Source organism: Protopterus annectens, chromosome 8.part0 (assembly GCF_019279795.1).
Source record: "Protopterus annectens isolate FY-2018-M chromosome 8.part0, PAN1.0, whole genome shotgun sequence".
NCBI lineage: Eukaryota > Metazoa > Chordata > Ceratodontiformes > Protopteridae > Protopterus > Protopterus annectens.
Window position 1 is genome coordinate 710038967 of NC_056741.1, and position 14189 is coordinate 710053155.

Genomic DNA, 14189 nt, shown 5'->3' on the forward strand with positions numbered 1-14189 from the left:
GAAGTCAGACCATGTCAGCATAAAGAGATGAGAGCCCTTATTCTGGCCGTTCAGGCTTTTCACCCCATGCTGTCTGCAGGCCCTTTGAAGGTTTACACGGATAACACCGCAGTGATGTGGTATGTCAGCAAGCAGGGGGCAGAAAGTCTTACATTGTCTGCAGGCTGGCTCTTCAGGCCTGAGATCTGTCTCTCAGTTATCAGTTAACTCTTCAGGTGGTGTATATCCCTTCAGAGCACAGTCTATTGGCAGATGCTTTGAACAGGTCCAAAAGACAGGCTCACAAATGGATACTTTATAGAGATATACATAGTCCATCGATAGGGTATTCCTCCGGTAGGTGTTTATGCCTCCCATCTGAACAGGCAGATCCCTCTTTTCTGTCCCTGAGTGCCATGCTGTTTGGCATGCAAGACAGATGCCATTCCTTTCCTTGGAGGAGGATGTTTTTCTATGCCTTCCTTCCCCTGCTTCCAAGAGGCCTGTGGAATTTCAGCTGGACTTGCCAAAAATCTTGCTAGTGACTGTCTTGTCCCATACAGGTTTCCCCTCAATGCATTTTGCAGGGGCAATCACCACAAGTTATCTCACTGGTTGGACCTTCTTACACAGGACAAGGGGTCACTTATCTATCCTCACTTGCCCGCTCTTAAACTGACAGTGTGGGTGATAGGGTTTTGATCCCTTTTAGACACCTGTATTCTGAGGACGTGCTTAGGGTTTTACAGAAGGCAAGAAACCCTGCAACCAGAAAGTCTTGTATGTCCAAATAGAAGATATTTTCTGCTTCATGCCAGGCTCATAACCCTTTTTCAGTGGGTGTGAGGGGCCCTTTGCTTCTGTCCTATTTGTGTAAGTCGCTCCAGTTTGACTTGACCTGTTCTTCTGTAAAGGCCCACTTGTCAGCGATTTCTGCCTGTCTGCGCTTGATTCCTTCTTCGGCTTTTCGATTTGAAGTCAGAGAGTTTCTTAAAGGTGTCTTACATCTTTGGCCCCCAAGGAAGCCTATTCCTCCTCCTTAGGAACTTAATTTTGTTTTAGAAAAATTGACTTGTGCTCCTTTTGAGCCTGCAGGTTCAGCTTCTCAGCAACATTGCACCTGGAAGACTGTCTTGTAGCTTGCTCATACTTCTCTGAGGGTTTCTGAGCTTTAGGCCCTTATGGCGATCCCGCCTTTTGTTTTTGTTTTTTTATTTTTTCACAGGGAAAGGGTGCTCCTTCATACCAATCCTTCTTTTATGGTCAAGATGGTTAATGAGCTGTCTGAATTATGCAGTACAACACCCTTTCCTTTTTCCTTTTCGGTCTGCTAGTGAGAGGGTCCTACATAACTTGGATCTGCATGGACAGCTCTGGTATTATTTTAATAAAACTAAGGCCATTCATTCTGACCAGCATTTTATTTCTTTTCAACCTAGGACATTGGGTTTGGCTGTTTCTAAGCAAACCATCTCTTCCTGGATATCTAAAGCCATTTCCTTTTGTTGTTATTTTCATGGCAAATGTCTGTCTGCTTCTATTAGAGCTCACTCCACTAGGGCTGTTGCTTCATCTGGTTCCTTCTTCAAGGGGTTGGACACCAGTTTCATCCTTGATGCATGCCTTTACTAAGCATGACATACTGGATATGGTTTCTAGGGCCAGAGCATGTTTTGCAAGAGCCATTGTTGAGGGCTTTTCCCAGCCTTCCTCCTTCAAATCCCTATCTTGAGCTTTTGTACTCCCTTACACTAAAGATATAGAAGGACATAGTACAGTTGTGTAAAATCTTACCGTAGCAGTACATGTCCTGTTCTTCATTGTTGCAGTTTTTGCTCCTTCCATCCTTCCCTCTTTTTTCTTTTTTTTTTTTGTTTCTCTTCTGGCCAAGGGTCTCCCTTTTCTATCTGCATTTTCTCCTACTGGATGTGCATAGTCTCTTTTGTCCTTTGGAGACTGTTCTCTACTTGGGCAATTAATTTCTGGGTAACTGTGTCCATATGGCACCTTTAGTTCCTACATTCTGAACGGGGAGCATAAGTGTGATGTATGGCGATACAAGATCTAAAGACTTTCATACGCTGGCTGGACATTGGGCTACCCTTGGTTGGAGATCTCTGTGGTGAAGAATATTGCAACAGTGAAGAGAAGAATATCTACTGTTATGGTAATATTTTACCCAACTGTACTTTCTGCCACCATGGTGCTCCCTCCTCCTTGAAGGGATGTATATATCCATGACTTGGGACCTCAGTTTCATCACTGTGAGGATAATCATTTCTTGTTTCTGAATCTGCCAACACATCCAATATAAAGTCTTTAGCTTGGAAAACCTTTTTTAAATGATGACTTTTTTAAATGATAGTCATCACCTCAGCCAGGAGGATCTCAGAGTTGCAGGCTTTAATGTAAAGGTCATTTTGCATGGTTTTCAGTAGGGAAGGAGTATCCTTGAAGATGTAATCCTTCCTTAATGCTAGAAATGGCTAGATACTATTTAAATGAGTTTATTCCTTTAACAATATTTTTATCCAAAGTCTAAAAATAAAAATGATAAAGATCCTACATACTCTAGGCGCATACACAGGCAAGCTCAGGTACTACAAAACAGGTCTTTTGACTTTAGGTAAATTGACCAGTTGTTTGTGTCCTTGCCATGGATAAAGGCAGACCAGTATTAGAACAGACACTATCCTTATGTCTTGCCATCTGCATTATATTCTGTTTTGACATCCACTGGAAAACCTTGACAGGACAGGTTAGGGAATGTTCTACAATGGTAGCTGCTAGTATTGCAGCCTTCTTCAAAAACTCTATCTATTCAGAATGTTAGACCTGCATAAATATCATCTCCAGCCACTGCAAATTAAATCTCATATCTGAAAAGGAGAGCTGGCTCGGTTTGTCGTGTGAAGTACCACAGAGATCTAGGTTAGAGACCTACCTTTTGCAGTACTCTCCCAAGCATATTATCAGTGTGCAGTTGCAGTGATACTTGTAATGAATATAGCAAAGTTGTTTGGGATATTCACTGTAACAGTGGATGTTCAAAAAGTAGGAAAACTGGTGCAGTAGGAGTTTTAACCATCCTCTTTTCTTTCTTTTTGCTTTAGTCTATCAGGGCTTTGCCTTGCACTTTGCATTGAATTGTAAGCCCTTTGTGCATTTTTCATTGTAGAGTTTGTCATTCGTGTTTTTTATGATGTAAGGTGGGATGTGAGTTAGTTGACTAAGCACAATTACACCAGCTCTGTAGTTAGTGCTTCTGTTTTCCTTTTGATGAATCTGGATAAGGATTTAGTCTGTGAGTTTCCCTTCCTCTCTTTGGATACTTAATGGGTGATAAAAAGTGTTTGATGCTTACTCTGTACTCCTAAAAGAACAGAAGACAGTGTAGGTTAGGCTCTCCTTTACAGCCAGACTTCTACTGATGAACTTGGTATTGAAATAACCTCACAATGACCCTAGATATTTCCCTCAATCACCTGTGGTTTATTGCATTTGTGTTGTTGTTGCATTTGTACTATTAGTGCAGTAAAGAAGCAAGCATACTATTTGAACATCTGTGATTATTTTGAGTCAACCCACACATTTTTACTTTGCTGCCACCTCATATTGTCTGAGACCTGCATGGTGGTTACAGTGCAAGAATTACTGCCAAGTTGAGATAATGTAGCTGTTTGAGTAGCTCATTGTTAGTTAAATGTCTGTTAGAATGAAATAATTCGTGCAGCAATGTCTTCATTTACCACCCCCTTTTTGATTTTCTGGATTTATTTTGGAGTTGCAATTGACCCTTCCGTGCTGCTGCTCAGCATTAGCATCTTTACATAGTCATATTGATTTTATGGTGCTTCATTTATTAATTTGGTATATCTGTTATCAGGGTACCATATTAATTTGGTTTATCTGTTATCAGGGTATCATATTTTTTCTTTCAAATTTCTTAGTCAGAAAAAAAGAACAAAGCACCTGCAGGTGCAAACTAGATGCATTGCACCACATCAGTACAGCACCATTTTGAAGAGACTGTTGGTTCTTGCAGGTAGAATAGTACTGCTTGAAGAGATAAGGCAGAGATTCACCGTACCTCACAGCTTTGTAATTCTGCATGTTAGGCTACTCAACTACTCAAACAACTCCATTGGACTTCTGTTGCACTATCCATGTAACACAGCTGTACTTTGTGTAGCAGTTCTAGAAGTAATATGCAAGTTGTTTACTTGTATCCTAATAATTTATTTCATTACAGAAAGAGTTAACAGCCTTTGCTGAGAATTCAGAGCTTGTCCACCGAAGTAGAAATCCTCTTTTCCAGTCTACATTCCATTCCTGTAATCTTAAAGAAGCTTTGGAACTCATACAAGAGTTTGACAAAACCCTCAAGCCTAATATCAAGCTTTCACCCAAGAAAAAGACAACAAAGAAATATGGTAGGGACCAAAGTTTTAACTGTGCATTTTAGTAAAGAGTGGTTCTAGCTGCTGCTGTTCATTCTGGAAATGTATTTACTAAATATGTGCCTATACTTACAGTTTTAACAAACTGAAATTTGAGAGTCACATAATTCTGAGATGATTTTGTTTCGTCAGGGACTAAAGTTTTTAAGCATGTGTTTTAATTAGAATTGTTCAAACTGCTGTCATTCATTCTTGACGTACATTTAATAAATGTTTGCCTTCACTTACACTGTCCTACTATTGTTTTCACTAACTGAAATTGTGAATCTCAGAATTCTGAGATGACTTGTGTTAATGGTCTTTAAACAGTTTTAGCTAGATGCTTTCTTTTGATGTGAGACACCATTTAAGCAGAATGTTCTGCCCCTCCTCCCCATTTCTTCCCGTAAAAGTTGCATTTATTCCTAGCCTCCACCTATTTGTATAAGTGTCCTTTGAATTTCTTGAATCTCAGTTCTGGTTTGCAGAGAAGTGAATCCTCATGTATACAGATTTACATTTACATATATTGTTGTATGACTCTATTTGAGTCAGATGTCATCCTTTTTTGCAGTTAGTGTTATGTGGAAAGTAGGTGAACAGGTACTTGCGTATTAGCAACCAGGTTTTGTGACCTCTTTTACCTTCTTCACTTTTACTGAAATGGCCTCACTGAAGTGTGATATCGAAGGGTAGACTGGCAGAAGGTCTGTTGGGGATATCGGTAGGGGTTTTAAAAAAAACTAGTAAGACATAATTTTGAGGTGTGTGGGTTGCGTCCTTTAAAGACATCCAGCATTGAATTCAGCGATCGCAGTGGTTGCGTGTGTGTACATGTGTTGGGCTGAAAGGAATGCAGGAGTTAGCGTACAATATGTGGAATTTATTACTTTGTACAGCAGTTCCTTTTGGTGAAGGACTACTACTTCTTCGGCTTTACCTTTTTTTTTTTTTTTTTTTTTTTTTTTTTTTTTTGGATCATGTACGACAGAAACAGGTTTGGTGGACTTGGGTAGCTTCATCATTGAAACAGCTGTGAAAACAGAGATTTCCTACTTCACCGACTACAGCATGTGGAGGGAACACGTTCGCAGTAGAATGGGACTCGCTTAATTGACAGGAGATGCTGGCGGTAAAAGGGGAAACCTGTTTTTGAACCTTATCTTATGAGCTGTTTCAATGATAAACCTTCCTAAAAGTACAAAAACATTACAGAACACATGTCTCTAACCTTCATAACACTGCAGTGCTACTATTTGACCTAAACAGAAGCAACCAGCATTAGCGCAAAAATCTGGTTGCGATAATACATAAGTACCGGAGAAAATTCTGTTTTATGATGCAGTCAGGTGTATAAGCAACCACTGTGGCCCTCACTTGAGACATTGCTGGACTAGTTACTCATACTGTACTTCAGTGAGAAGCAAGGTAGATACAGAAAATATGACTGCATATTTTCCTGTAGTCAAGGTACACATGGTAGCTTTACCAGAATTGTTGAAATTATGAGGGTGACCTCTTAGTATTTTTGTAGACACCTTTATTAAACTCTTGCTCTGTAGACAATGAACTAGGAATACATACAGTAATAGTAAAGGAAACAAAACACAGCAATCTTTTTTTTTTTTTCATTTTCATGCATTTATACACAAGCTTTTTTTGACAGTCATCATTCACTCCAACAGTCCATAAGTTGCTGACTGCCTGCCTTCCGATAAACCTCACTCCTCATCCTGAACCTTATTCTTACATTCACTGTTAGCCCGTATTTCTTTTTTTGTATCTGTTTTTGTCCTTCTCTTTTCTAAAGATCCCATCCCCAGTTCCTTTTATCTCCTTTACAGTATTCAGTTCTTCTATTACAGTTGGTTTAGATTTTGATTTCCGTTTTCTAATGATGGCTTTTTTAGCAGCCATTAGTATTAAACGTAGTAAGACCTCACCATGTCTGGGTAATTCATATCCTTTATCCCTTTTTCAAAAGAAATACCAATGCAAACACTTCCAAGCAAAAAAAAAAAAAAAGAATCTTCTGGACTTTGTTGCATACTTGGCAGCGTCAGTCTGTCATTACCTGACTCAAATGACAAAATGCCTTCTGCCCATCTTTGGGGATATTAAGACCGTGGTCAACCTTTATGCTTGATACAAAGCAACACATGATTTTTCTGCTTTAGCAAGCTGCACAAGTTGCTTGACATTCCATTAAATTCAGCTATGATGCTGTGGAAGCCTCTTCCAGGGCTCTTGCTTCTGATTCAGTTATTAGGTCTACTTGACTTCATCTACAGTCCCTCCTTGAGGATGTTAAGACCAGGCTTTTTTGGATTACCCTTCTCCAGCATAACTTTTCAAGACTGTGTAAGAGAAGGGTAAAATGAGGCAGGACTTGCTCACATCATTACTTGGATATCAAAGAATTACCTGACTAAGCCTACTTCCTTTGTCTGAAGGGACCAGAAATCCTCTCAAAGGGTAAGAAAACAGCCCAGGAAAAGATTTCATGACAAACCTACCAGAGATTCCAAGTCGGGAAAGCCTCCATTTCTAGACAACTTGCCTGTTTGCTGCCACCTACCTCCCTTCTCATTCCAAAACTTTCCTGATCAAAAAGGCAGACTTTGTCCATTCTAGTTTGGGAATTTATTAACAGACAAGTGGTATTATCCATTACTCAACAAGGTTCCAAGATGTCTTGGTGGGACATCATTGAGGGATATTCACCACCATTTTCCTTTTTTACATGGTCTCAATCAGAGCACCTTAGAACCTGTGCCACGCCAGCATCTAGGGAAAAAGCTTTTATTCATTACTTTTTCTGGTCCTTAGAAAAGAGGGCACTTTGAGACGCATTTTGGACTTATCCCACTTCTGTATCTTTATTGAGGGTATCATCTTTAAAGATGCTCTCATTGCAAACTCTTCTTGCTTTCATCCTTCCTTGGGTTTTTCTGTTCTCCCTAGATTTGAAGGATGCATACCTGCACATCCCCATTCACTCCACCTGCAGAAGATTCCTCAGGTTCTCTGCTTTTTCATTGCATTTTCAGATGTCTTTCCATTTCTCTGTTGCAGTATTCTTTACATTTGGGATTCTAAGGACAGACCAGTATACCAACACCTTAGGCTGCTTTAAGGTATTCCGTACATCACACATATGCTTCTTATGTAGCTTAGGGCATAAAGGTGACATACAGACATACCATCCTCAGAACTTCTTTGCTGCCAGTCCGAATGCCATCTCTTGATCATTGGTCTTGAACGCCTACGTTCCATTGCTGGTTTCCAAGCTGTTGCAGATAAGTGCCTCTTTGGGATTTCTTTTTCACTTGACTTTTTGGTTGCTTGTGGGGTTTCATGTCATCCAAGAAGGGTAAATGCCAGCGTGGGAGACATATTCCCCAGTAAAGCCCGCCACGAGCAGTGTCTATTTTGCTGTGGTGCTTTGTATGACCATACGGCCTGTTCCATCTGTCAGGCTTTTTCACCAAAAACTTTGCATAGTAAACTTTCTTCCTTGGCACTGTATCTGGAGAATCAGCAGCTTAAACTTCTTGCTAAAGATACTATGGAGAGAACTTCCTGCCGTGAGGGACAGCAATCAGGGAAGAAGAAAGCTAAGAAGCCTAGACCGCAATCTTCTACTGTCCAGCCTACACCAGACATTTCTCCCTGGGTGAGTGAATGCCTGGAGGTTCTCCCGGTTTTATTTTAGATTTCCTGTGCCACGACCAGGTTGGAGGTCAGTGGAGATCTGGATGTTCTTTGTGTTTCTCTGTTGCAGTCATTACATTTGGGTAATCTGCTGGCAGGTTGCCCTCAGTCGGCCTGAATTCCAACGTCTTGGGACCTGCGTCGGTTACTGCCTTCTCTTCCATGACGTCATATCGTCAGGGGTATAAAACATGCAACCGACACCATTTTCTTAAGTCTTTCTTGCCGCGCAGTGCCCGAAGCAGAAGCATTTCGCAAGTGCCGGTTGGCCGACTACTGAAATATTCCAGTTTGAGTTTCAGAACCGAAGTCTTCACTAAAGCTAAGTACCCCATTGGGGAAACTTTTTTTCTTGCTTTTTACCGATGTCAGAAAAAGTTAATAATTGTATTACTTGTGGGAAGCAAATACCTCATAAGGATTTCCATTTATACTGTATTCCTTGCCTAGGCCCTGATCACAGTGTGCCTGGCTGTCGGTTTTGTGCTAGTTTTAACCAACGCACTATTGAGCATCGGTATATTTTTGCATCAAAATATTTTGGAAACAGATTTAACTACCCAGAAATGTTGTCGGATAGCAATATGACTACCAGAGTACATAAAAAACGTAAAGAAAAGGACAGAGAAAGGCAGTCGAGATCCAAAATCGATGACGAAGCTTCTCCTAAGCCAGTCACCGGTTCGCCGGTACTCAGTGAGGTGCTTTTGCAGCCCCTGATGCCCGCTACCTTCGAGTCGCAGGCATCTACCAACACCCGTGTGGAGTCTGGCATGCCGCAAGATACTCAGGGTATTGGACCGACTGATTGCATCTCCCTCAGATGGATCCAGAGCAGCTGAGCAGGCACCAGCTTCTGAGGGTGTATTCAGACCTCAACATTTGTATATCAAACCAACGACAGCTGCAAAACCAAAGACAAAAGCAACTTCTAAAACTAAAAAAACGATGCATGAGCCACATGCACAGGCCTCTGTGCCTAAAAAACAGATGATCAAAATGGCTGAAGACCTTATTACCTTGATCAGGGGTACCCATCCCCCTCCAGATAAGAGGCCTAGGCAAGACACTGATTATGAATCTTCAGATCAGGTTTCTATTTCTTCTGATTCCTCTTCTGATCAGGAATTATCTATACCTCCCTATGTATGAGGATTCTGATGCTGAGGGGTCTATTCCATCTGCATCTCCTCCTGAGGATTATTCATTTGGAGAAACCTTGCATACTTTGAGGGAGCATTTTCACTGGGAGAGTCAAGACTTCTCAGAATCAAAAAAGAGGCTCAGAGATTTCCTTCTTCTCCCTCAGCACAAGCCTTTAGCCATTCGCCCTATTTTAGACATTGTGGATGATGCGTTTTCGGAGTCAAGTTTGACCCCTGACTCATTACCTCCAGCTCCCAGTAAGCCTGACAGATTTTACAGGGTCCCTGACTCACATAAATTCTTATTTAGAAACCCTGCTGCTGACCCTGAAACTATTTCACAGGGTCCAAAGGGAGTTAAGGCCTCAACAGCAAAAAATCCTACCCCTCTGACAGAGATTTAAGGGCACTAGACAGATGGGGAAAAAGGTTTATACATCTGCAACCTTGGCGATCGGGGCCTTAAACTGTCAATTTCATATGCTTAAGTACCAACAACATGTTATGGGATTGCTGAAACAGAAAATGATACTGATTTCAGAATGTGCAGAAAATAAAGAATTGCAGGAATTATTGCATGCAGCTGAACAAGTTGGAAAGTATACTTTGCAATGTGGTTTTGATTCCTTAGAGGCCTCGTGCAGGGCCGCAGTTACTGGATCTGTGATTAGGAGGCATGCCTGGTTCAAGGAACAAAATTTGCCTGGTCATGTCAAAGCTAAATTACTAGATGCACCTTTACAGCATGATTCTCTGTTTGGTATTAAGGCAGAAGAGGTTTTAAAGAAAATGGAAGACAAAGCTAAGTCTATGCAAACTGTTAAAGACTTCTTACAAGTGCAGCAACCCAGATTCAGTAGACACTGGCCTACAAAAAATTGGTCCTTTCCTGTTTCAGACAGAGCTCAAAGGGGCAAATCCAGACGCCCTAAGGGTTCCAGATACCAGGCACAAGATTCATACAGGTCAAAGCAATGGGGCACTTCCACCTCCACATCTGGAGGAGATAAAGCGCAAACCTACAGAAAGCAATCCCAATGACTTCCCTCTGCCTACACCAAGCACTTATCTTTTGGAAGCGCCCATAGGGGGAAAATTACACTTTTTGCTCAAAATTGGCAGTTAATAACCCAGGACAAGTGGGTACTAAACATCGTATCACAGGGATACAGATTCCATTTCCATACTCTGCCAATGGCAAATGGTTGGCCAGATCTGCCAAAACAATCAATGGGCAGAGGCGCAGAAACAGGTAAAGTCCCTCATGGATATGGGTTCTATTTAGACAGTACCAGAACAGGAAAAAGGACAAGGTTTTTACTCAAGACTGTTCTTGGTACCCAGAAAGGACAAGGCCTGGCGGCCAGTACTGGATTTATCGATTTTGAACACATACCTGGACATTCCAAAATTCAAAATGCTGACTTTGCAGCAGCTTCTGCCCATGCTGGGCAAGAATGCTTGGCTGGTGACTTTAGACCTAAAAGAGGCATACCTGCATGTCCCAATAAGGCAGTCGTGCAGAAGATACCTCAGATTCAAGGCTGGCTTAATGCATTACCAATTCTCTGCACTGCCCTTTGGCTTATCTACAGCGCCCAGTGTCTTTACAAAGTGCTTGGCACCAGTAATTGCATTTTGCAGACAAAGAAGTATACAAATATATACTTACTTGGACGACCGCCTCATTCAAGCAGAGAACAAGGACACTCTTCTTCGACACCTGGCATTTGTGAAAAGGCTTCTAACATGCCTAGGGTACACAATAAACGAAAAGAAATCACAACAGGTACCCTCTCAAAATATAACATTCCTGGGTGCAAGCTTGGATACAACTGCCCAGATGGCTTACCTCACGCCAAACAAGCAAAGGCAACTGACTGCTTACTTCAAACTGATCGCAACAAAAACCCAGTCTTCTGCAAGGCAAATTCTGCAGGGTCTGGGCTTCATGGCATCCTGCATCCTACTAATTCCATATGCAAGACTGCATATGAGGAAACTTCAATGGTACCTAAAAAGTTTATGGAGTCAACATTCACACAGTCTGGAAACAATGATTCCTCTCATTCCCTGCCTGCAACAGGAGTGTATATGGTGGGCAAAGGCATGTCACCAAAACATGGGACTGCCCTTCACTCTACCCCCCCCCCCCCACCCCTGACAGCCAAACGTTAACAGACGCATAAGATTATGCCTGGTGGGCCCACATGGCAGGAAGATGCATTCAGGGCTTATGGACACCAAAACAATTGCATCTTCATATCAACCAGAAAGAGATGCTGGCTGTTCAAAATGCCCTAACAGCCTTCAAGGACTTATTTCATCGAGGACAACTACTGATAAAGACAGACAACACCACAGTCATGTGGTATATAAACAAGCAAGGGGGCACACACTCATATACCCCCTTTGCAGATTAACCATGGCACTGTGGGACACAGTTTTGACCTACCAAATACATCTTCAAGCTCAATTCCTTCCAGGAAAACAAAACACTCTGGTAGACGATTTAAGCAGAAACCGTATGGATCCTCACAAGTGGAAACTAAATCCACAAGTCTTCAGCATGATAACAGAGAAATGGGGGAGCACAGACATAGATCTGTTTGCCTCTCCTCAAAATTATCAATTGAAAAGATTCTGCACAAGGACTTACCACAGACAAGCATGGAAAGTGGACGCCCTATCCTTCAGTTGGAAAAACCTATCAGTTTATGCCTTTCCTCCTCTGCCTCTTCTACCCAAGGTCCTCTTAAAAGTCAGACAAGAGAAGCCAAAGATGATATTAATTGTCCCGGACTGTCCCCGCCAATTCTGGTACCCAATACTAAGGAACTTGGCTCAATACCCAGCTTGGACCTTGCCTCAAAGACCACAACTACTGTCCCAGCAAAACAATCAGATCCTGCACAATCAACTACAGACTCTGAACCTGGCAGCATGACTAATCATGTAGTCATACCAACAACACCTCTCAGTAAAGCTGTGATGGGTGTCATTTTGGAAGCCAGAAGGCCTAGTACTAGAAAATCTTATGCTGACAAATGGAAGAGATTCTCTGCTTGGAATCGAGCACAAGGAACTGATACAGCAGAACCAAATATTCCTCAGATATTATAATACTTAACTGAGATGCTTGACAAAGGCCTATCTTTCTCATCAATCAAAATCCATGCCTGTGCCATTTTGGCTTATTACAATACAGAGCCACCAATCTTTTCTCATCCTTTACTAAAGCAGTATCTTAGAGGAGCCAAAAATTTAAGGCCTCCTAGAAGATCACCATTACCTGCATGGGACCTTAATTATGTGTTTGAAAAGCTCACCCTGCCTCCATTTGAACCAGCTGCTACCGCTGATCTAAAGTTCTTATCATGGAAAGCAGCTCTGCTACTAGCAATTACTTCAGCAAGAAGAGTTTCAGAGCTATAGGCCCTCATGGCTGTAGAGCCTTTTATCATATTTTACCCAGACAGGGTGTCTCTGAGGACAAATCCTGCTTGTATGCCTAAGGTGGTTTCCAGTGTGGCTCTTAATCAATTCATCTGCCAACTTTTTATCCAAATCTGAAAAACAAGGAGGAGAGAATTCTGCATTCCTTTGACATACACAGACAGCTAAGATTCTACTTGAGCAGGACAAAAGTTCTAAGAAAAACCGAGCAATTACTAGTGTCATATGCTGCAGGATCAGAAGGCAAGGCTATTTCAAAGCAGACAATTTCAAAGTGGATAAGCCACTGCATCCGTTTCTGCTACTTACACCATGTAAAACCTCAAGGGCATTTATGTCTCATTCCACCAGAGCTGCAGCTACTTCAGCAGCCTTTCTCAGAGGAGTACCAACCAAAGACATTCTAGAGGCTGCTACTTGGAGTTCTGTTCACACCTTTACAAACCATTACCATTTGCCTCTCTACTCTAAGTCCAGGGCAGGCTTTGCCACTGCAGTGCTGCAGGGCCTTATAGCCGCACCTAATGCTGTTTAGCCCCAGCCTCCCAACCATAGCTTTGGGATTCTACCCAAATGTAATGACTGCAACAGTGAAACACGAAGAACATAGTACAGTTGTGTACACCTATCATAAATGTAGATGTTCGAGTGTATTCATTGTTGCAGTCCAGGTTACCCTCCCGCCGTCCCCCTGTCATTCTGAAGTTCATCTTTCCTTCTCTGTCTTCTACAACCTATGTGGTGTATTTGCTTGTAGATGCTTGTAGATGAAGTTAAAGTTTATATTGATGCATGTATATTTATATAATTTTGCTACCTTTTTGGGGGCAGCTGACATCTGGGGCAAGAAAAACTAAAGAAAATGGCATCGGCTGCATGTTTTATACCCCTGACGACCTGATGTCATGGAAGAGAAGACCGCAACCGACGCAGGACCCAAGACTTTGGAATTCAGGCCGACTGTGGGTAACCTGCCAGCAGATTACCCAAATGTAATGACTGCAACAGTGAATACACTCGAACATCTACATTTTTGCTAAGTGTACACAACTGTACTTTTTAAACACATCCAAGGAGGCTTTGCAGACATCCATTTCGGACGTTCATGGGGAACCATGGTTGATTATTTCCGAGGGGCCTAGGGGTGTTCCTCAAATTTTAGAATTCCCTACTACTGTTATTGAATGCTATCCTGGGTCAGAGCCTTCCAAGTTTTATAAGGCAGACATCCTATTTAAAAAAAAAAACATGTTTCTCCTGCCTCTAAGAATCCACAGAGTGAGTGGCAGGGCTTCACTCAGGGTTTGGTTAGTGCTTTGATGGCATTGAAACCTCTTCAGTGTGTTTCTGTTCCAGCTTCCCCTTGGTCCTCTTCTCCTCTTAAAAGACCCAGGGAACAGGTATTTTTCTCAAATTCCTTCTTCTTTCGACTCTGGGCCAGAGGAAGAGGAATCTA

General features: G+C 41.9%; 1 protein-coding gene across 2 annotated transcripts in view; it reads left to right on the forward strand.

The window, feature by feature from the left end:
- Positions 1-14189, forward strand: part of GON4L (gon-4 like) — a 3426849-nt gene that overhangs the window by 2195977 nt on the left and 1216683 nt on the right. For both annotated transcript variants that reach the window (XM_044080158.1, XM_044080159.1), the window contains one exon: positions 4232-4412. In XM_044080158.1, the coding sequence (XP_043936093.1) occupies positions 4232-4412 (181 nt within the window). The remainder of the gene's footprint in view (positions 1-4231; positions 4413-14189) is intronic.